At 49.4% G+C, this 23,828-nt stretch overlaps 1 protein-coding gene across 4 annotated transcripts in view; it reads left to right on the top strand.

The window, feature by feature from the left end:
• ABR (ABR activator of RhoGEF and GTPase) overlaps nt 1–23,828 on the top strand; it is a 283,141-nt gene that overhangs the window by 200,745 nt on the left and 58,568 nt on the right. For all 4 annotated transcript variants that reach the window (XM_051992220.1, XM_051992223.1, XM_051992221.1 and 1 more), the window contains 8 exons: nt 3,063–3,115; nt 3,619–3,759; nt 4,915–5,036; nt 9,704–9,869; nt 14,941–15,063; nt 15,496–15,571; nt 17,331–17,435; nt 17,849–17,923. In XM_051992220.1, coding sequence (XP_051848180.1) covers nt 3,063–3,115; nt 3,619–3,759; nt 4,915–5,036; nt 9,704–9,869; nt 14,941–15,063; nt 15,496–15,571; nt 17,331–17,435; nt 17,849–17,923 — 861 coding nt within the window. The remainder of the gene's footprint in view (nt 1–3,062; nt 3,116–3,618; nt 3,760–4,914; nt 5,037–9,703; nt 9,870–14,940; nt 15,064–15,495; nt 15,572–17,330; nt 17,436–17,848; nt 17,924–23,828) is intronic.

The raw sequence follows: 23,828 nt of genomic DNA, 5'->3' as shown, positions 1-23,828 counted from the left end.
TGCTGTCTTCCCCATAACTGCTTGGGCTCCTTAATGTGCCCACAGCACAGCTGCTGTGGTTTGGGTCTGACCCCATCCCTCCCCCAGGCGTGAATTAAAAATTTTGGGTCTTGGTTCATTGGTCTTTCAAGCCCAGCAGTCTCTAGAGGGGAGCAGCAGTAGTATTAATAACCCTCTGAAACCAGACCCTTCACTGTGCAGATGTCTCTCTAGCAACTGAAAGCCAGCAGGATTAGTCAAAAACCTCTTCCCCCTGGGACCCAAGGCTTGAAAGTGCAGCATCAGCATTCCCTGGACCTGGGATGGGAGGGCAGTTCCCTCTGACCTGGGTCTCCTATTACCCCTCCTAGCTCTCCTCTCCTTTCTATCCTGGTATCTGCCAGAGACAGGTTAGTGTGATGAAAGGCTGCTGCTTCTGTAGCTTACTTGGGACCTGAGGCAAATTCTCTCTGGGCCTTAGTTTCCCCAACTAAATGGCGGGAGGAAGGAAGGAAGGAAAGAAAGAAGGGAGGGAAAGAGTAAGAAAAGAAGGGAGGAAGGGTACAAAGAATAAAGGGAAGGAGAGAAGGAAAGAAGTAGAGAAGTAAAGAAAGAAGGAAGAAAGGAGAGAAGAAAAGAAGGAAAGACATAGAGAAAGAAAGAAGGAAGGAAGAAGGGAAAGAAGGAAGGAAAAGAAAAGAGGAAGGGAAAAAAGACAAAAAAGGGCAAAAGGAAGAAAGGAAAAGAAAGGAAGGAAGGAAGAAGGAAGGAAAAAAGGAAAGAAGGAAGAAAGGAAGGAAGAAAAACATTTTCTCCAGTGAATAAACATTTATTCACTTTCCCACTTCCCCATGGAAGGGAGGGGGAACAAAGGCAAACCCTTGTAGCAGATATGCAAAGACAAGCAAAACAGATCTGCAGCCAGCCGTGTCCAATGATCCATGCCTCTCTTGGATCTTGAGCCAGGTCTCCCTGGGTGATGTCTTTCAGCATGAGTCTCCGGAGGCCGGTCACCGTATTGATCAGAGTTCTTAAGTCTCTCAAGGTCTTTTGTCTGTTACTGATTTATACGATCATTCTCATTGCCTTCCCAGCTCTGCGCCTTTCACTCTGCCTCAGTTCCCAGTGAGTTTCTCTGAGACTGTCCCTCCCTTTCAAGATTTCTCACAGTGCCATCGTCTTTCATCTCGCTCACAGACCGTAATCGGTTCAGCCATTCCCCAGTTGGGGGCACCCCCTTAGTCTCCACTTCTTTGTCCCAAGGTCCCTTCCAGCCCCCGTCTGTGACCCTACGTCTCTGGGATGGGATGGGACGCCCAGTGTCCTGCTGGAGTCCATGTCGGTCCGTTTCTGTCTCTGCCCGGCTTGCCTGGGCGCTCCAAACCTGCTACAGCCCCCGTGGCCCAGCCCAAGCCTTGTCAGGAAAGACTCTCCGATAGACATCAGAACCAAAAGTACAGACGGCAGGGGCGGAAGGGGAGCCAAGTGAAGGCTGCCGATGGCTCTCCGGACCTCCCCGCCACCCTGCTTGAGAACTTCACCTGTGCTTGTGAGGAACAGATTGCCTCTCATGGGGGTCTGCTGGGCGTCTACATCTGAGGCTAGGGAAGCTAGTTTCTGCTTAGCGAATGGCGAGGGCTGTTTGTCGTGGGATGGGGACGCTGGCAAAGGGCCGGGCTGAAGACTGCAGAACTGAGACCCCCGGGCCACTCCTGGGGAGACCATCCAGATGTCTAGGATCCGAACCATGGCTCCTATCTCTCCAAGAAGATTTTTCTGCCTCGAGAGACCTAAAATCTGGAGTCGGTATTGGTTGGACCCTCTCAGGGAGAGAGAAAAGGGTACGGCTATTTTTTGAGGGAAATGGGTTTTTAATTAGTAGTTGGGAAACACTGGCACACTCGGCTACCAGCTGCCGCCTCCACCTGCCTCCACTGAAACCCGGCCGTCTTTGTCTGCTAGCCAGATCTAGAGAGCATCGAGACAGGGGAGTGCTCAGATTGGCTGTGGCCAGCCTGAGGCAGAGGCTTGGGTGGGCTCAGGGTCAGGATGTCCTCCAGCATCCTTCCTTCCCCCCTTGCAGGCCGTCCTTTGTCTAAGTCCAGAAGCATTTCTCCAGAGAGTCCTGCCCCTCTGTGCCTCCTGCTGTGTCTCCCTCCTTTCCGCGAGCCTCAGTGCTACGGGCTCTTCTCTATAAGGAGATGGGCCCAGGGTAGGGACAGGGGGCTGGCACTCCTGACCGTGAGGGGCTAACCTTGGGCAGCATGGAAGAAGGGGGTGGGGAGGGTGGCCAAGCATAATGGAGCAGCCATTCTGTGTGGGCAGGGCGGCCTCCTGCCGGCCCGTAATGTGCCCTCTGAAGCGTGTGAAGGGCTGGTGCTGACTGGACAGGGGGGAGGCCAGATCCAGGGGAGACATCGAGGTCGGCTTCCCACACAAGGTGGGCTCCTGTGAGCTCGAGTTAAAGTTCTATCGTGGGTTCAGAACATCAGCTACAGAAGGCGAGGGCTGAGCAGGCTGCTTTCAGGCCTTTAAGAGAGGGGGAGATTTGAGCCCTTCGAATGTGTTCTCAGAGCTGCTGGTGGGAGGGCTTTGTGGCAGCTCCCCCTGAGCAGGGTCAGAGGGGTTGGGTTTCCCATTCCTTGAGACCCTTAGTCTCCGTCAGAAGCACATGGCTTCTCTCAGGGTTACGGGCTCAGCACAGAAACTGGCACAGAGTGGGCACTTGACAAATGTTAACAGAATGTTTGATAAGAGTGCCTAGTGCTTGTTGAGTTGGAAAACTGAATGGGGGAATGGGGGTTGTTTAGGGGACCCCTTCCAGCTCAGATGCGGTGATTCTGGGAGGTCCAGAATAAGAAGGGGCATCTGTGAGCCACTTCCTGGGGCCAAGAGGAAAATGGGCCGTGGGTGGAGGAGCTGGGGAGAATCCCTGCTCGTGTGAGCTCAGGAAGGGGGGCTCCTTGCCCTCTGCCTGCCACAAGGGGCGTCCCACCGCGCACAAAGCATTGTGGGGTCCCTGCTTGCGTCTGATGTCTCCCCTGTGTTCTTTCCTTCCTCTGCCCCCCAAACTCCCCATCCAGCGCTGCTTTACAAGCCCATCGACCGTGTCACGCGGAGCACCCTCGTCCTGCACGTGAGTACCGGCCTGGACGTGGGAGGGGGTGGAGGGAGGCGGGCAGCCGGGTCCAAGGGGGAAAGGCTTCGGAGCCGCAAAGGCTGCGTGGTGTCCAGAATGGCTGATCTGGGGAGCCGGGCGGAGGGTCCCCAGCCCCAACTGCGCCTGCTTGGCCCGGGGTAACCATGCCAACCGGCCTTGGGCCTAAATATAACTTGGCCACCCAGCCTGACGTTCGGCCAAATGCTCCCCTCGCTCAGAAGGAGGACGGCAATTTACTCCTCACCCTGTGTCCCCAGCTCTCTCCCTCACTCTCCATTTCCTGCCTGACACGGGGAACGGGGCTGGGGGAGGGGGAGTGGTCCGCGCTGTTCCTCAGCAGTACAGAGACGCCGTCCGGGGGAGTCTGGGGGGCAGAGAGGCTCTCTCGCCCTCGGAGGGGGCTGTCCTGGAGCGGAGTCTCTGGGAGGGGAGGTGGCCTCCGGAAGCCTTCAGCTCTCACCTCCGGATCCTGCCCGCAGGACCTCCTCAAGCACACGCCAGTAGACCATCCCGACTACCCGTTGCTCCAGGACGCCCTGCGGATCTCCCAGAACTTCCTGTCCAGCATCAATGAGGACATTGACCCCCGCCGGACTGCAGTCACCACCCCCAAGGGAGAGGTGAGCACCCTCCCAGAGGGCCCAGCCCGTAGCAGATGGCAGATTCTCGGCCTTCCCCTTCTCACCCCCTGTATTAACTGGCTTCAGTCCGGCGTCCCAGCGAGACATCCTTCCCTGGATACCTGCTTGGCCGGTGCTAGAAACTTGCATCAACCCTCCTGAGAGAATGGAGGGCTTGGGTCTGATTTTATGACTCAGTATTGCGATCCTAGAGCTACTGAGTCCAGGTCCCCGTTCTACAGATGAGGAAACTGAGGCTCAGGGAAACTGTGACAAGCCCAGGGTCACGCCACCCGGACCGGCCCCAGCTTGCTCACCACTGCCTCGTAAACGTGGCAGGACATGGACGGCTCCACTTCTAGCCGAGCTCCGGCCCCAAGGTCATTGCAGGCGAAAGCCCAAGAGCCCCCAATGCTTCAGGCCGCCTTGGGGTTGGGGGGGTGTTGATGCACCCCGGAGCTGAGATCCCTCCTCTAAAGCAGAGGTTCTTAACCAAGAGTCTGTGACCGTGGGCTTTTTATACCCTTTTATAAGGAAGGATTTATAAAAATTCTTTATCAAGGCATAATAAATACTAGACCTTGAAAATGGTATTTCAGTGGCTGATCAATGGTACATTTCAAGGTTGATCAATGGTATACATCGATAATGGAGCCAGTGTAATTGGATCTCTTTGTATTCCTCCATACAGTTAAATCATTATGGGTCTGAGAACCCATTTCTAATTCTGATAATGGGTCCAGGAGGCAAAAAGTGCTGCAGAGGGAGGCAGAGAGTCGGGGAGCCGAATGCGGAGAACCGAGTGCTTGGGCGGCCCGGAGTGGCCAGGAAGGAGCCGGGGTCCATCCGTATTAAAGGCAGCTCCTGGGAATCTGGTCTGAGCTGAAGGGGGGACACCATTAGTAGGGATCTGCCCTTCCTGCAGTGAAGCTAGAACGAGAGCAGCCTCAGAGCAGGGAAGATTCCCGGCAGATGGGTTTGGTTCCATGCAGAGCCCCCGGAGGCTTCTGTGGGGGGCTCAGGCAGGAAGATCCCAGCCCTTCCCCGGGACGAGGGTCACAGCACTGGCCTCCCACCCCGTTCCCCCAGCCGCCCCCCCAGACTCCCCCATAGCACCCCTCTGATCGGGGCTGGCTTGGCGCTGTCTCCCACCAGACCCGGCAGCTGGTGAAGGATGGGTTCCTCGTGGAGATGGCCGAGAGTTCGAGGAAGCTTCGACACGTTTTCCTCTTCACGGACGTCCTGCTGTGTGCCAAGCTGAAGAAGACGTCTGTGGGGTGAGGGGGGCAGGAGCGGTGGGGGGGAGGAGCGGTGGGAGGGAGATGGGGGGGCACATCAGGTGACACGTACAGGTGAGCCTCCTCTTGTTTGTGGCGTGCCCGCTCTGTGCCCAGCACTGGGCCAGGCCCGCAGCGGGCGCAGAAAAACTCAGTGTGGTTGGAGCCCCAAAGGCCCCCAAATCCAGCTGGAGAAACAAGATGTGCCTGATTATAATGACCCAAGAAATCCATAATTGACCTAGACACATTGTCCATGGACCAGAAGGAAGGTTGGAGAGAAGGAGAACATGGTGTCCTGGAGAAGACCTAGGGACCCTATAGCTGGAGCTGGAAGCCCCCAGGTCAACTCCCTCCTTCAGAAGGGGAAACGGCCCCAAGGAGATAAAGTGACGTAGATTCAGGGGTTAAGCCGGCAGGTCCTACAGAGCTTTCTGGTCCAATCCTCTCGTTTCTTTTTATTTATTTTTAGCTTTCACTTAATTTTTAAACGTCACAGTTGCGTGCTTGCCCCATTTCCTGCCACGTGCCTGTGCCCCGGGTCACGGCCGAGCTCTGGGAAGGGGGAGCCTGCTTTCTCTCTCTCCCTTTCCCTGAACCCCAGGAGGCCAGAGACGGGGTCAGTCGAGTGGGTATCCCCCCGACTCCCATGGACAGGACCCCTTTTAAGGCTTGCAGATAGTCTCCCCAATACAGCCAGGGCGACTTTCACTGTCCCCATCTGATAAACAAGAAAGCCGGGAGCTCTGGGTCGTGGATGACTTGCCCACTCATTCAGGTGGCAAATGTTGGAGGCACGCGCATTTGAACCCATGTTCAAGCCCAACTATTGATCCATGATGGCACATTGATTGTAAACCATCCCCAAGACAGAGCAGGCTGAGCGGTCAGTGGGCAGAAGGGTATGATCCAGGAATGGCCCCAGGCCAGGAAAGGCCTGCCCTTCGCAGCCTGCACCTGGATACTTGATCTTTATTGGGTGGCAGCCCCTTTGGTCTTGGGCTAAATTTCCCCTTCTTCTCAGTGAACCCCAGACAGGTTCACTTTGCTACTTTGCTTTGAGGGGGAACCACGGTGTCGCGGATTGGACTGAGCAACCCTAGCCAAGTCCTTCCCCTTCACGGGCCTCAGTTTCCCCAGCTGTAAAAAAAAAAGAAGGTTGACATTTGTGGTCCCTGAGGTCCCTTCACCATCCCTTAAAGAAAGTAAATTTTCAGAGCACAGATTTGTCGAGAGCCATCCCCCATTTCAGGGGTCAGTCACCCTTTGGCCTTGTCAGAACAGGTCCAGCGTGCTCCTCTCCCCCCTCGTCCCAAACCCACTGCTCTTCCTCTGCCCCATCTCTACTCTCCCAGGGCCTGAGCTCAAAGGGGCCCTTCCAGGCCACGGCCCTCCTGCCCACCAGGGAAGCTTCACCAAAGTCTCTCTGGTCCCTGTTGCTCCACGAGCCTCGGTTTCTGGTGACTTTGTCAGCCATGGTTAAGGGAGGGATCATTCGATCCAAGAGCCCGTTTCCAGGATGTCACCCTCAGAGGCCCAGAGGGTCCTAGGGCCAGGCCGTGTGTGACTCAGGAGTCCTGGGGGCTTTCAGGACCTAGATGTTTCTGGGCCGACTCTCTCTGAGAACATCCTCCAGACAGGCTAGAGTCTCCCGGCCCAGAGGGAGTTTCTGTACTGCTGGGGGGGGGAGGGCGTGTTCCAGTGCAGTGACCAGCGTCCCATCCCAGAGTCCCCTCCCACACAGAATGTCTGGGGAGCTCTCCAAAGGTTTCCTCACTCCTAATAATTAAACTGTAAATTCCATGAGGATTGTGGCGATTCTACTTCTTTTGTGACTCTTCTTATACACACACATTCACACATAGACACTCATACAAACACACACACACATACTCTCACACACACATACTCTCACACACAAACACACACACTCACACATACAATCACACACACACAAACACATACTCTCACACACACACTCACACATACAAACTCACACACACAATCACACACACAAACACACACTCACACATACAAACACACATACTCTTTCTCTCTCTCTCCTCACACACACAAACACACACACTCACACATACAAACACACACACTCACACAATCACACACACAAACACATACTCTCACACACACACTCACACATACAAACTCACACACACAATCACACACACAAACACACACACTCACACATACAAACACACATACTCTCTCTCTCCTCACACACGCACTCACACATACAAACACACACACACACTCTCTCTCTCTCTCTCTCTCTCTCTCACACACACATACAATCACACACACACATACACCTCAGACCAGTGCTAGGCACAGGGTACATCATTCTGGTAATTTAACCTCATGCCCCAAACTCTACAAAGCCTCTGGGATCAAGTGACCTAATATTGAGATCCTGAAGGGATAATTCTTTTCTTTTTTGTTTGTTTTGGGGTTTTTTTTGTGAGCCTGTGGGGTTAAGTGACTTGTCCGGCATCACACAGCCAGTGACTGAACTCAGGTGCTCCTGACTCCAGAGCTGGTGTTCCACCTGCTGTACCCCCCAGCTGCCCCCGATTTTTTCTTATTCCCCAACTGCAGTTTACGCCAAAGGAAATCTTCAACATGTATGTTAGGTACACCTTATATTTTTCTTGTTGTTCACTTGTTTTTCAGTCATATCTGACTCTTTCTGACTCCTTTTGGAGTTTTATGGAGGGGGTTGCCATTTTCTTCTCTAGCTCACTTTACAGATGAGGAAACTGAGGCAAATAGGGTGAAAGTGAAATGCCCAGGGTCACACAGCCAGTAAGTGTCCGAGGCCAGATTTGAACTCAGTCTCTGACTCCAAGGCTGGTTCTCTATCCACTGCCCACATCTTATGTTTAGGTCTCCCCAAATATTTTTAGTAATAAGATCCTTGCTCCTGTAAAGGCCCTCAAGGTAGCAACAGTGTATATGAGGTAGGACAGCCTTCATTTCAATGTCCAGAAAATGCAGAAGATACTGGACTCACGTAGACACAGAAACACATAAAATACTCATATATCTCACAAATTCCCCTCAAAAGATAACTAAACTTGAAAGGGAGGGGCCCTGCCACCCTTGTGTGATTCTTTCTTCAAGTAGCCCGCTTTATCAGGAAATCCCCATTTGTTTCTCTAGAAAATCGAGTCCCCAAACTTTTAAACTTGCGGTTACCCACAAAGACTGACACTGCCCAGGAAATCTTCCTCTCTCGTAGAAGGCTAAATTTTGATATTATGCTATCTCTCTTTTATTTGTTTTAAATTTAAAAGCTTTTGTTTAATATTTTTCCTCAGTTACATTTGAAACAAAACTTTTTTACATTTGTTTTTAAAATTTTTAAGTTCTCTCCCTTATCCCTACCCACAATTAAGAAACCACTTGTGAAATTATGCAAATAAAAGTCAAGTTGTGAAAAAAAAATAGATCTCCCACCCTAATGAAAATTAAAATCCTCAAGAAAAATTAAGTTAGAGAGAGAGAGAGGAAAGAGAAAAGAGAGAAAAAAAAAAGGAGAGACAGAGAAGGGGAGAAGGAGAGGAAGAGGGAGAGGGAGAGAGAAAGAAAATATGGATGTGAATATCTCTCTTTTACTCAGGAAGTTAGGGCCCAGAAATATTTTCCATGAGCTCTTGAGATCACATAGAAGGAAAAGACAAGCCCCAACAGGTTATATCATCTCCTCGAGAACAGGAGCCTTTTTCTTCTTTTTTGTATCCCTGGGCCTGGCATATAATACATGCTCGTGGACTGAAATTGATTGCTTATCGATTGATTGATGTGCTTCTGCAGCAGTTCTTAGTGTCCTGGCTACTGCCATTTTTTAATTTGAGAAAGTCCACTCCCAAGAGCTCTTGTCTCTCATCCATACTCAGAAAGCTTTGGGTGAGCCCATGTGCTCTCCCCCCAAGGTAGCCATTGCCAGGGTCTGAGGCAAGAAAAAGCTATTCTCCTCCTACCTTCCTGTTCTCCTCTGCTGGACCGGTCTGTCTTTTAAAAAGGGGGAAGGACAAAGAGACCAAGAGCTGCTTAGAGTCCTCCTTTCTAGGCCAGCACCTGTGACGGGGGTCCATCCTCTGGAGGCCCCAAACAGATCTCAGATCCTATAATCCTAGCTTCAGATCTAGCGATGGGAGGAACCTCAGAGGCCATTGATTTAGTCATTGGATGATTTGTTTTATGGATAAAGAAATGGGATCCAGGGAGTTTGTCCCTTGCCTAAGTAGTGTCAGAGGCAGGATTTGAACCCAAACCCTCGAGCCTAGAGCCATGGATTGGGGATTCATCAGGTAAATCAGGGATCACACCTTTAACCCCCTTAAAGTAGCAATGACGCACCTTTCTTCAGTGCCTTGTGGTTTGTAGAATGCTTTGGGGGATGAGTCCCATTTCACTTATTGTCCCTGGTTACAGTTGAGAAAATAAACACTCAGAGGGTTTTTGCCTCTCTGGTTCATGCAACCAGACCAGGATTTAGACAACAGGTCCCTTATTCCATGTCTGAAGCTCTTGGGACTCTGTCACCCTCCTCTCATTGTACCTTACAAACTGCCATTCATTTGGCAGGAGAAGCTGTTAGGGGGGCTCACCCACCAGCTCATGGCTTCCTGTGCCTCATCTCTCTGCAGAAAACACCAGCAATATGACTGTAAGTGGTACATCCCACTGGCCGACCTGGTTTTCCCCTCCCCAGAGGAATCGGAGCCCAGCCCCCAAGTGCATCCCTTCCCAGACCATGAACTGGAGGACATGAAGATGAAGATCTCTGCTCTCAAGAGTGAAATCCAGAAAGAGGTAAGAAAGACTAGTGACTCCCCATCCCAAGAACCATTGCTAGAAAACCCAGATCCTGAGATCATAGAAACAGAGATTTGGAGCTAGAAGGGACCTAAAGAAACCGAGTAAGGTTTAAATGACTTGCTCTGCATCACAAATCAGTAGGATTTGAACTCAGCTCTCCATATCTTTGTGTACACTGACTAAGCAGGGATTCAAACCCAGTCCTTTGACTCCCAAATCCATCAAAGAAAATCAGTTACAATATTGAGAGTGCTGGACAGATGGGCTTATTCGTAGAGATGGTGAATTTTGTGATAAGTAGTATCCATATAAAATCATTAGCAGGCATTATGTGTAATGGAGATAAGCTAGAAACATTTCCAGTAAGATTGGGGTGAAACAAAGTTGCTCATCATCACCTCTGTTATTCAGTATTGTACTAGAAACGTTAGCTTTAGCAATAAGAAAAGAAATTAAAGGAATTAGAGTAGATAATGAGGAAACAAAACTATCACTCTTTGCAGATGAGTTGATGGTACTTTTAAAGAAGCCTAAAGAATAAACTAAAAAAACTACTAGAGAAAGGAGTAGGGGGAAGGGAGGGAGAAAAAAATTTGGAACACAAAGTTTTGCAAGAATGAATGTTGAAATGACGGACAGAAGCAGCTACACCCAAAGAAAGAACACTGAGAAACGAATGTGAACTATCTGCATTTTTGTTTTTCTTCCCGGGTTATTTTTACCTTCTGAATCCAATTCTCCCTGTGCAACAAGAGAACTGTTCGGTTCTGCAAACATATATTGTATCTAGGATATACTGCAACATATCTAACATATATAAAACTGCTTGCCATCTAGGGGAGGGGGTGGAGGGAGGGAGGGGAAAAATCGGAACAGAAACGAGTGCAAAGGATAATGTTGTAAAAAAAATTACCCTGGCATGGATTCTGTCAATATAAAGTAATTGTTAAATAAAATTAAAAAAAAAGAATGAATGTTGAAAACTATGCATATATTTTGAAAATTAAAAACTTTAAAAATGAAAAAAAAAACCTACTAGAAACAATTAACAACTTTAGCAAACTTGGAAGATATAAAACAAACCCACATAAATCATTGACATTTCTATATGTTACCAACAAAGCCCTGCAGCAAGAGATAAAAAGAGAAATCCCATTTAAAATAACATAAAATATTTGGGAATCTACCTGTCAAGACAACTATATGGGTACAATTTTTTTCTAGTAAATTTATTTATTTTTAATACATATTATGAATTGTATTGGGAGAGAAAAATTAGAGTAAAAGGGAAAAACCATGGGAGAAATTTAAAAAAAAAGTGAACAAGCTTGTGTTGTTTATATTCAGTCTCTCAGTTCTTTTTCTGGATGCAGTATTAGCACAATTATAAAACACTTTTCACATACATAAAGTTAGATTTAAACAAATGGGAAAATATCATGGATAAACTGAGCTAAAATAATAAAAAGGGTAACATGCCTAAATTAATCTATTTCTTCAGTCTGTACCAATCAAACTGCTAAGAAATTACTTCATAGGACTAGAAAAATAATTTTAAAAATTCATTTGGAAGAACAAAAAGTCAAGAATTTTAAGGGAATTAATGAACAAAAACAAAGGGAGATAGTGAATTTTGAGGAGCTGCTAATCCAGTAAAAAAGTACTTTGGGTAGATAGGGAGGGATGCCTTGTGGACAGGCTTTTTTATGTGGGAATCCATCACGATGGGCAAGCTAGGACCCAGGTGGAAATTCCTGGGGGCAGAAGCCCTTGCTTCTGTCCCCTTCTTTCCACTCATGCAGCCACACTTTCTCCTGAACTCTTGTGGAGTCTGCCAAGTGATTTCTCTTCTTCAAATCTCTCCCTTCTCCAGTCCTTCTTGCACATTGCTGCCAGTGATTTGTTTTTTCTGAAGGGTCAGCCTGCTCCTGTCACCCCCTTAATAAATTCCAGTGGGTTATTACTTCTGATTTCAATGAGAATTCCTTTCTTGGATACATAGAATCCTTCACAAACTGGCTCTGTCTGCCTCGCCAGGCTCAGACTTAATTCCCCTTCACAACCACCAGCTAAACTGACCTATCTGGTGTTCCTCGGACATTTCATCTCTCATCCCATTGAAGGGGATGCTTTCTCACCTCTGCTGCTTCCAATCCTGGATTCCTTCAAAACTCAGCTCAAGCTCTATCTTTACCTGAGGCCTTTCTCACACTACTTTCCATACCTTCAGTGGGGCGTCTCCCACTCCAAATGATCGTATTTCTTCTATACCTGTTTATTTGTTCATGTTGCCTTCCCAACAGAATATAATCTCCTTGAGGGCAGGAATTATTTTATCTTTGCATCCTTAGTATATAGTAGGTGCTTAATAAGCAGGGATTATTTTATCTTTGCATCCTTAGGAGATAGTAGGTGCTTAATAAATGCCTGTGAGTTGATTAACTGGATGAACATAGTTTAATAGTTAGTAATATGAAATAAGGCTAGTAATAGTAGATTGGTGACAAGTTGTGGAAGACCTTCCATACCAGGTTGAAGCATCTCAACTCTCCTTGGGTTAGACTAGGGGATTTTTGAGTGGAAAAGTGTTAGTTGGCTTTAGCTGATTCTAGCAAACACTGAAACGCAGATTGGAGTGTGGAAGTAGAAAAAGAGTATGGTATGCAGTAGCCAACCTGGAAGGCAAAGAAGCTGTCCTAGGGAGGTTGTACAGATAGAATTTATAGGACTTGATGAATAATTGGATATAAGAGGTAAGAAGAAGACAGAAGAATCAAAGAAAGAACCAAGATTATAAGCAAGGGACACTGGGTAAATTGTGGTGTCCCAGAGAAAAATAGGAAAGTCAGAAGGAAAAATAGGTTTAAAAAAAAGTCGAGTCAAGTATTTTGCATTTTGAGGTGCCACTGGAAACCCCCAGGAGGAACGCCAGAGGGCGGTTCTGGACCTTTCTTATGGTCTCAGAGACCCCTTCTCAGAATCCTATTTTTTAAATGCATAAAAAACCACATAGGATTACAAATATAACCAATTACTAAAATAAAGATGCAATTGTTCCCAAACAAATTCTCATTCTTTCTGAAATCTCGAGTCCCTGGATCCTGGGTTAATCATCCCTGCCTTAGAGGCAGTTGTGATGAGAGTCTGGAACTCAGATGAGAGATCAGGGGTGGGAGGGCTAAGAATGAGAATCATGTACTTAGAGGTGGCCACAGAAACTAAGGGAATGAATGAGAATGCCCAAGAGAGCAAGAGTGAAGAAAAAGAAGAAGGCAAAATGCCATAAAAAGGGATCAAAAGCTCAAAAGCTTTGAGTGACAAGAGGTGTAAAGAGAAGGAGGTGGTGGCCAAAGCAGCAGAAAAGGAGAAGATGAGGCTTTGGGTTTGATGACTGGCATCCTTAACTCGCAGTTTCTTTTTTGTTTGGATTTTTGTTGCTCTTGTTGCTTTGTGGTGGTAGGGGGTGAGGAGACATTTGGAATTAAGTGACTACTAAGTGGCTGAAGCCAGATTTGGGTCTTCCTGACTCCCGAGCCACCGGCTGCACCATCAGCTGTCCCTGCAAGCGTCTCTAGAGAGTAGTTGAGGCAGAAACCCAACCACGAGACATTCAGGAGAGCAGGACTGAGCAGAGGAAAGGACTGGGCGCAGACGAATTGAGCAGAGAAGACGAAGGAGAGCAAAGGGGACAGGCCTAGAAGGGCTCAGAGTTTGGCAGAGCATGTGTATAAGCAGCTGGGAAAAGAGAGAGTGCAGAGAGACTGAGGATATGGAAGAGAGAGGGGAGGAAGGAAAGACTGAGAGCAACGTCCTAACAGAGGCGGGAAGGCATGGGATATCTCTCCTGGAACTAGGGTAGAGAAGGGGTGGTGAGACTGAGGGGAAAATGTGAATCTGGGGAGGAGGGTTCTGAACCCCAGGCCTGTGTACTTAAAAAAAACCTATCTTGGTAACTATATTTCAGTTCAGTTGGTTTCCTTTATAATCTTATCAAGTGGTTTTTGTGCATGGAAAAACATCCCAACAGGTCTCAGTTAGTGCAAATAGTAATACGTTAGTAGAACATGTGTTTGGGCTGGAATCCATGACCATGTTTTCCATATAATTACACTTTGAATAGTGAGAATTCAAATAAGGAGACCGCTCCATTCCCCGGATTCTTTATGCCTGCTGACTGGGGCCTCGCCATTGTGTGAGGAGGGGTCTGCCAGCGCGCTGCCCGAGGGGCCCCCACCCCAAGCTAGAATGATCTCTGTCCCCTTCTCCCTGCCCATCCTGGCCTAGGTCTGAACAACCCCGTCCCTCCCCTCAGATCAAGGTCAGACGTTTGCAAAAGGAAATTTTACTTGGAAACAAACAGATGTCCCAAGGTTTTAGAGGCAGTGTACAGTAATACGTCATTATCGTTATTATGATATACGAGGCGTCCCTGGTTCCTCCATCCTCATCCTTGCGTGATGACACACGCAATCCCTCCGTTATATTCCTGTGCTATCATTCCCCAAGAAGGGGCCCATTTGTTTCCGAGTCTTTGCTGCTCACCCCCCTCCTCCCGTCCCTTTCTGACCTTGAACCTCCTTGGGGGAGCACTGAGATCTCTGAATAAACAGGAGCAGACCGATAAGTTTCCAGTAAGTCAAGGAGAAGGGAATCCAGAGGGAAAGAAGAGCACAAACGAGAGCATGGTGGCAGGGAGCAGGGGACGCCTCCCCAGAAAGTTTCCAAGACCTTGATTCCCTGGGCCCCTCTGCACTAGGGAAGGCCCCCCATTAAGGTGCCCTGAGCTGTATTCCCCAGGCCAGCGTCTCTCGTCTGATTGGCCTGCAGAAGGGCGCGGGGAGTGGCAGGGGACCCTAGAGCTGGAAGAGGCCTCAGAGGCTGTCCTGCCCAGGCCCCTCATGTCCCAGATAAGGAAACTGAGGCCCGTAGTGGAACTGGCTCATCTGAGCTCATACTGGGAGTCAGTTTTTCAGGGAGGATTTGAACTCGGGTCTCTTCTGGCCAGACCTCTCTAAATGGGGAAGAACACGGGTGACTTGGGGGTCCCTCCTTTTGTGCCCTGCAGAGAGCCAGCAAAGGTCAGAGTCGAGCGATTGAGAGGTTAAAGAAGAAAATGTTTGAGAATGAGTTCTTGCTGCTGCTGAATTCTCCAACAATCCCCTTCCGGATCCACAACCGCAACGGAAAGGTGAGCAGACCGCCATGGCCAGGGGCAGTGTCGGGGACCCTTCCAGCCTTTGAATTAGGAAGGCAACTGTCTGGGGAGCCCCCTTTGAGACTGAGGGGGACGGTCAGTGTCTTCTGCTGTCCTGTCAAGTCCGGCTTCCTGAAAGGGCCCCTAGAGCTCATCAGGACTCAGTCCTTTGGACTAGTGAGGAAACTGAGGCCCCGGGGCATCCAGGCTCCCCCAGCATCTGAGGCAGCCGTGTGAGCCCAAGGCTTCTGGTGGGAAGCCTCTCGCAGAGAATCCAGGGGCAGAGTGAGAAATGAAGCCAGAGCCAGTGAGAAAGCAGCCCCCGCCCAGGCGGCAGCACGTTTCCTGGCCAGGTTCTGCTCGCCCCTAGCTCCCTGGGGAGAGCCCGGCCCCAGCCACCCACGAATGCCCATCTCTTCTCTCTAGAGCTACCTGTTCCTCCTGTCCTCAGACTATGAGAGGTCGGAGTGGAGAGAAGCAATTCAGAAGCTGCAGAAGAAAGGTAAAGATCGGCCCTCACGGGCAGCGGGGCCTCCCACGGCTTTGGCGTAGTGACGGCATTCTCACCCCACACGCTCTCAGCTTCTCGTGTTCCCCTTCTCTTTGTGTCTCTCTGTCTCTCTCCCTCTGCTTCTCTGCCTTTCTCCATCCTTCCCTCTCTTTCTCTCTCCTTCCCCCACCTTCCTCTCTTTTTCTGTCTCTGTTTCTCTCTCTCTCTTTGTTTTGATCTCTCTGCATCTCTCTCTGTCTCCCTCCATTCTTCCCTCCCTCCACACCTTCCTGTCCGCTTTTTCTCTCTATCTGATTCTCTGTCTCTGTTTCTCTTTTTCTCTGATTCTGTCTCTGTTTCTGTTTCTCTTTGTTTCTTTGTTTTGCTCTCTCTGCATCTCACTATTTTCTGTCCTTCCCTCTCTTTCCTCCCTCACTCTCTCTCTCCCTGCCCCCCTTCTCTCTCCTCCCCTTCTGTGTTTCTCTCTCTGTCCTTCTCTTCTTCCCCCACCTTCCTCTACTCTTTTTTCTCTCTGTCTGTCTTTCTGACTCTTTGTCTTTGTTTCTCTCTGTCCCTTTGTCTGTTTTGATCTCTCTGCATCTCTCTCTGCATCTCTCTCTGTATCTGTCTCTGTCTGTCTCTATTTCTCTCTGTCTCCTTTGTTTTGATCTCACTCTCTCTTTGTCCTTCCCTCCATCCCCCCATCTTCCTCTCTGTCGGTCTCTCTATCTCTCTCTCTGTCTCTTTCTGTCTCTGTTTCTATCTGTGTGTGTGTGTGTGTGTGTGTGTGTGTGTGTGTGTGTGTGGCTGTCTGGCTGTCTCTGTCTCCTTGTTTCGATTGCACCCTCTCTTTGTCCTTCCCTCCTCCCCCTTCTCTCTCTATCTGTGTCTCTCTCTCTCTCTCTCCCTCCTTTTCTCTCTCTCTCTCTCTCTCTCTCTCTCTCTCTCTCTCTCTCTCTCTGTCCTTGTTTCGATCTCTCTCACTCTCTCTTCATCCCTTCCTCTCTTTCTCTCTCTTGTCTCTTTTTCTGTCTCTATCTCTCTTTCTCTCTCTCTGTCTCTGTGTGTCTCTGTCTCTCTTTCTCAGTCTCTCTCTGTCTCTTTGTTTCGATCTCTCTCTTTCTTCATCCTTCTCTCTCCCACCTTCCTCCCTTTCTGTCTCTCTCTCTTTCTTTCTCTCTCTCTCTGTCTCTCTTTCTATTTCTGTCTCTGTCTCCCTCTCTTTTTCTGTCTCTCTCTCTGTCTCTCTGTTTTGATTTCTCTCACTCTCTTTATCCCTCCCTCCCTCCCCCCACCTTCCTCTCTCTCTCTGTTTCCCCTCTTTCTCATTCTCTTCCCTCCCCCCTTGGCCCCCCCAGGAGGACGATGGGGTGGGTCCCATTCTGTTCCTTTCACGAATGAAGAGTAGGGCCCGTAGCGATTGGGTGCCACAGACGGCAGCCCCCTCCCCATCCACCCCACTGCCCTTTCTCGGGTCCCCTCCCCCTTCTTCCCGATGGGCCGTCTGCACGTCCTTGCCCTTCTGAGAATGGGAGAGGACCTCGGACCGTCTCATTTCACAAATGAAGAGACTGGGCGCGGAAGCCCCTGGACCCTTCTCCCTCCCCTTCAGCCTGTGTGGGCAGCCTAGCCTCTGCCGCTTCCGCTCCCAGGCGCCAGGACCAGGGCTTTGCTCTTCCTCCACTAATGTCCCCCCAGAGGAGGAGAAGCCGGCCCCCGTGGGCCCATGTGACGACCTCTGACCCCTGTGCCCCTTCTGCTTCCCTTCCAGACCTCCAGGCCTTTGTCCTGAGTTCCGTGGAGCTCCAGGTGCTCACGGGGTCCTGTTTTAAATTGCGAACTGTTCATAATATTCCCGTCACCAGCAATAAAGACGGTAAGAACGACTCTTGGACGCTCCCCCCCCCCCTCGCTCAGACCGCGGCCCCCGATAAAGTGCAGAGGCCGGACCTGGGGCAGGCGGGCCCTCGAGTGCCCTCGACCCCCACGGAGCCCGTTGGGGCCGGTCAGTGTGTCGCCGGGAGGTTGGTCCTGGACGGGGGCTTGGGGGGGCTGGGAGGAAAGCCGGAGGCGCCTTGGGCCTAGCTCAGCCCTGAGAAGTGCCCGCGGGGCCCGGGCCGGCCTCCGCATCCGGTGGAGCTGCTTCCCACAGCCCAGTGCTCCCGCTGCCCACCAGGTGGTGCTGTCGGACCAAGGCTCGGTCACTTGCTTTGGCTCCTGCGCGGAGGACTGGGCTGGAGTCCCCGGGGAGCCGGTAGTGTGCAAAAATCACCTTTTGTTCTGTTTCAGATGATGAAGCCCCGGGTCTCTATGGCTTCCTGCACGTCATCGTCCACTCCGCCAAGGGCTTCAAGCAGTCGGCCAGTAAGTGCCTCGGCTCTCGGGGTGACTCGGGGGGAACTTCCCTTCTCAGGGCCTCAGTCCGTGACAGAGGTTCGTACCTGCGCCCTAGGAGCCTGGAGAGAGGGCTAGAATGGACCTTAGCAGCATCTGTTCGGCCGCTCCCATTTTACAGATGGGGAAACTGAGGCCCAGGGAAGCTAAGTGAGTTAAAAGGTCCTAGATTTAGAGCTACGTGGACCTTGGGGCTGCCTGTCCTAGCTCCGTTTCATAGATGGGGAAACTGAGGCACAGATCAGCTAAGTAGATATCCCTAGAGCTACACAGCAAGTAAAGGTCTGAAGTAGGATTTGGATTTGGATCTTTCTGACTTAACAACTGAGGAAACTGAGGGAGGCTAAATGACTTAGAGTGATAGACTCAGACCTAAAAGGCACTTATAGGCATAGGCTCCCTAGCCCTTTCTCTTGCCCATTTTACAGATGAGCAAACTGAGGTCCAGAACCAGTAAGTACCTGTGGTAGAATTTGCATTTAGATTTTCCCGATTCCAAGTCTGGCATCCCGAGGGAACGCATTTCAGACAACGAATGGTGAGCGGAGGTGGGAGGCAGCAGGCTGAATTCCAGAAATAGCAAGTTGTCCAGTTTGTCTGAGGTCTAGCATAAATAAGGAAGCAATGAGAAAATGGCCGGGAAGGTGGCTCGGAGCCTTAAACACGACTCCCCAGAATTGCAGCTCAATGGGGGAGGGTCTGCTGAATACTGGAAGGCTCTCTGAGGTGGGCTTCTCCTCCCATTTCACCTGATTGCCCAAGTGTAAACTAATCAGACTGCTTGCCCTCTTGGGGAGGAGGAAAGGGAAAGAAGGAAGGAAGGAAGGAAGGAAAGAAAAGGGAAGGAAGGAAGGTAAGAAAAGGGAAAGAAGAAAGGAAGGAAGGGAGGGAAGAAAGGAAGGAAGGAAAGAAAAGGGAAGGAAGAAAGGAAGGAAGAAAGGGAGGAAGGAAGGGAAAGAGGAAAGGAAGGAAGGAAAGAGAAAAAGAAAGTGAGAAAGAGGAAGGAAGAGAAGAGAGAGAATGAGTGTGAGTATTTGCCTTCTGAGTTGCTGTTCTCCATGATTCAAGCAAGTATTCAGCATAAGCCCGGAGGCCTTTGTTTTTCTCCCTGTAGTCCCAGGGCCCAAACGTGCCTTGCGCACAGGAGAACCTCAATAAATGCTTGTTGAATTAGACCCAGAAGGATCCCGACCCACCGGGACTTTGGGCTGAATGAGGAAGAAGCTCGCTCAGCAGGGATAAAAGGCACGGTCTCACGCCGGGGTGCAGAAATGCGCTTGTACAAAATGGCAGACACCTGGCCAGACAGCAGCAGCTCTGAACGCGATGGAGGGTTAGGGGCCGCCAGCTTAGGCTGAGTCAGGGGGCGACAGGGCAGCCAAAAGGCTAATCGAGGGAGGCGTGGTTTCCAGCGTTAAGCTGTTTCCATCGTGCCCTGCCTGGGTCAGCCCTGCCAGGGACGGTTAGTAAGGGTTTGTTCTGGACCCGCAGTTGAAGGAAGACCTAGGAGAGGTGAAGGACTCGGAGGGCCATCCGAGGACTGCACCTGCTTAGGTTGGAGCAGGGAAGGCTCGGACAGGGAGGGTGGGGGTGATGCCATCTGGGGTGACCGCGCCGTCGGGCTCGGGATGGACCACACTGCCCAGGCGAGGCGAGGCTCAACCACAGGAAGAACTGCTTGCCTCTTGGTTGTCCCGAGTAGAACGGAACCATGCAGGGCTTGGCCAAAGACCATGGATTAGGGGCCTGGAATATGGGGAGAGTTTTCCCATTGCCCAACCGTGTGACTTTGGATGAGCCATTTCCCCAGTAGGCTTCAGTCTCCTTTCCTCTGATACGGAGGGATTTCTCTAGATCATCTCCAAGTTTCCTTCCAGTTCTAATATCGTGTAGTTTATAAGATTGTTGCTTTAAAACTAGAAAGGGATTTTTAAAAGCAAACAAACTAGACTAGGAGTTTTTAAAAATAATAATAATAGCTTTTGTTTTTCAAAATACATCCAAAGAGGGGCAGCTAAATAGCATGGTGAATAGAATGCCAGCCCTGAAGTCAGGAGGACCTGAATTCAGACACTTAGTACTTCCTGGCTGTGTGACCCTGGGCAAGTCTCTTAACTTCAATTGCCTCGGCAAAAACAAAACAAAACAAAATAAAAACAGAAACAAAAAACGTGCAGATAGTTTAACATCTACCCTTGCAAAACCTCGTGTTTTCATTTTTTCTCCTTCTCCCTCTTTGCTAGATATAGCCAATATATGTTAAACATGCAGTTCTTCTAAACACATTTCCACATTTCTCATGTTGCCCAAGCAAAATCAGATCAAAAAGGAAAAAGGAGAAAGAAAAAAAAAAAAAAACCAAGCAGACAACAACCCAAAAAAAGGTGAAGATACTCTGTCATACTGCACACTCTGTCCCCACAGTCCTCTCTGGGTGCAGATGGTTCTCTCCATCAATCTTTTGGAATTGGCCTGAATCAGCCCATTCTAAAAAGGGCCACGTCCATCAGAATTGATTATTACATAATCCTATACAACGATCTCCTAGTCCTGCTCGTTTCACTCAGCATCAATTCCTATCTCTCTGAAATCCTCCTGCTGGTCAATTCTTACAGAACAATAATATTCCACAACATTCATATACCACAATTTACTCAACCATTCTCCAATTGATGGGCATCCATTCATTTTCCAGTTTCTGGCCATTACAAACAGGGCTGCCACAAACATTTTGGCACATACAGGTCCCTTTCCTTTCTTTAGTATCTCTTTGGGGTATAAGCCCAGTAGAAACACTGCTGGGTCAAAGGCTATGCACAGTTTGGTAACTTTTTGAGCATAGTTCCAAATTGCTCTCTGGAAAATCTGGATCTGTTCACAACTCCACCAATGATGTATCAGTGTCCCATTTTCCCACATCCCCTCCAACATTCGTCATTATCTTTTCCTGACAGGTGAGAGAGCCAATCAGGGTTGAGATAGGAGTTCTTAACCTGGGATCCACAGATCTCCAAAGGGGCCATGGATCAGGGAACCTGTGGACTTGGAACTTTTAATATTTTGACAGCTCTATTTCAATAGAATGGGTTTCCTTTGTATTTCATGTATTTAAAAAACTGATTCTGAGAAGGGGCTTCCCTAGGAGCTTCACCACAGAGTCATTGGAGAGGGTCTTGATACAGAAAAAGCAGAGTATCCCTGATCAAGGTTGGCTGGGATGGCAATGAAGCTGATTTGCTTAAGGCCATACTAGTATTAATCATCAGAGAGAGGATTGGAACCCAGGTCTCCTGAATCCAGAGCTGGGGCTTTTTACTCTTATCTCTTCTTGTGGAAGTGTGAGAAACTAACTGTGGCAGCTAGGATTGACAAGGAATGGAGCTCTGGCCTTGGACACCAAAAAACTTGAGTTCTAATGTTACTTCAGGCACTTATTGGCTGGGTAACGTTAAGCGATTCACTTTCTCAGCCTTGGCTTTCTCATCTGCAAAATGGGGATAATATCCCAGGTTTATTGGAAGGAGCTAGATCAAATGAGAAAACTTAATGCTAAAAAATGGTAATTAAACAATGATTATTATTGTTACAGCCAATTCTAAGGGCAGGCTTTGGAGTCTGGCCTTGCCCCTTACTCTGTGACGTTAGGTGAATTCCTTCCTTTTTCTGGGCCTTTTCCCCCCATCTTGGTTGTTGCATTTTGTGGCGCTGACGTCTCTCCAGCTAAAGCAGGTCTCCCGGTGGGTCCTATTTATTTGCCACCGTACCCCAGCTCCCGGTCCGGCCCCCGGGTCCCATTGTCGGTGTCAGCATGGCTGTTCCAGCCTTTTGTTTGTGGCTCGCTTTAGTGGTGTACAAGTTTTTAAATGAGGACACTGGCTCGGGATCTTTAAGCACTGGGCCTGTGATCTCAGATGGTCCTTCCTGTTTCTATTAGCATCCTCCCCTGCCTCCTGTCCCACTGGGACGTTTAATTTAGTCTCCCTCGGTTATTTTTGAACTTGGCCGGTGCTTTCAGGCTACGTCTGACTGGTGAGCTTCCAAGAACATCTTCTGCTCCAAAATGGCCCGTTCAGACCCAGTTTTCTTTGCTATAAGTAAGGGTCCGTGCTCCAAGACAGGCAGGAGACACTGGAGCCGCCTCCTCCCCCTCCTGGCTGAGGCTTCCGGAGCTTGGATGACTTGGGGATTTCACCTGAATCATTCATCTTCTTTCCTCCCTTTCCCCCTCCAACGGGATCCGAGCCCTCCGGACTGTAAGTCAGTCTTGGCTGGAGGCCGAGGGGCTCGGGGGGAGCAGCCGCTCCCTCCTCCATCCCCCTCCTGCCATGTGAAATCCCTCCTGATGGAAAGCAGCCCCGGAGCTCAGCTTTGATGCTCATGGGAGCTAAACAGAGCAGGAATACTTGGGCTTTATCTCCGGGACCCTGACCTCTCGCTTCAGAGCAGTGACCCCCTCCCCCCTTAGCTGTTCACCATCATGCCTCTCGATGATCAGAGGAAGGTGCGGGGGCGGGGGGTGCTGGGAGCTACCTTTTCCTGTGGGGAGGTGAATTCCCAGCAGCCCCCACCTTCCAGAGCCCCCTTGTAGGGGAAGCCGTCGGGTACACGTTCGCCTCGCCCATGGTCCTGCTTGGCTCGTTCCCCTCAGCGGCCCCAACCCCATCATGGAGGGAAAGAAGCCACCCACTAATGGGACACGGGGAAAGCTGAAGGGATTGGGAAAGAGCACCCAACGTGGAGACACCCAAACGTGCTCGTTCGCCAGTTTACCTTCTTGGACCTGACTTTCCTCATCTTCAAAACTGTGGGGGAGGAATTAGACTAGAGTATCTCTCCTAGTATCTGTCTCTGTCCCTTTGTGGAAGGAGCTCTAACCATCCTGTCTATCATTTAAAATATTTAATAAATAAGATATTTAAAGTATATTGCTTTATTCAGGGTTACACGATGCTTTTCCATAACAAGTTCATTTAACAAGTAAGCTAATAAAATATTTCTATGGACTAAACACTGGTTTAAGTGCAGGGAAAACCAAAAGAAGAAGAAGAAAAAAAAAAAAAAGCTTAAGTTCATGAAGAGATTTTTTCCCCTACTCCTTTGCAGAGGGTAGGGGTTCACAGGTATAGAACAGGGCTATTTTTGTTGATATCTTGATCAGTTTTGTTGATTTTTCATTCCTTTCTTCCTCTTTTTCTTTGACATTGAGGATGGTTTACTGGGAGAGAAAAGTGTAGGATATGGAGATATAGAAGCAAAAAAAGTCTATGCAATTCAACTTTCTCAGCCTTGGCTTTCTCATCTGGAAAATGGGGCTATCATCCCAGGTTTATTGGGAGGATCTAGATTGAATGAGAAAACATAATGCTAAAAATGGTAATGAAACAATGACTATTCCTTAGGAAAGGAATTCTTTCCTTTTTCTGGGCCCTTTCCCTGCCCTTGGTTGTTGCATTTTGTGGCGCTGACATCTCTCCAGCTAAAGATTGTTTTCTTGGGAGGTTCGTGCTCTGCAGACACTTACCCTCCAAACAGGGAAGACGTGTATAGGGCGTATCCTCCAAGGAGCCCTGTGAGGGGGTTGGGTTTGGGTTTGTCAGGGCCTCGAAATGATTCTGTCTGACCCCCTGCTTTTTAACAGCAGTCACTGAAGCTCAGAGAAGACGTGACTAGCCCGTCATCACTCAGATACTTAGCAGGAGGAGGAGATTCAAATGGAGGTCTGCCTCGCTCCCAACTCCTGGCTCTTTCCTTGTCTTTCTGTGGCCCAGCCTTTTCATTTTACTGAGGAAGGGACTGAGGGTCAGAGAAGTTATTTCCACACAAAGTTCCATTCTGATTTCCTGGTCCTCTGTGCTCCTTTCCATTGTATCATCCT

Source organism: Antechinus flavipes, chromosome 4, assembly GCF_016432865.1.
Source record: "Antechinus flavipes isolate AdamAnt ecotype Samford, QLD, Australia chromosome 4, AdamAnt_v2, whole genome shotgun sequence".
NCBI classification, from domain to species: Eukaryota; Metazoa; Chordata; class Mammalia; order Dasyuromorphia; family Dasyuridae; genus Antechinus; species Antechinus flavipes.
This window is presented reverse-complemented; position numbering and strand designations above follow the sequence as displayed.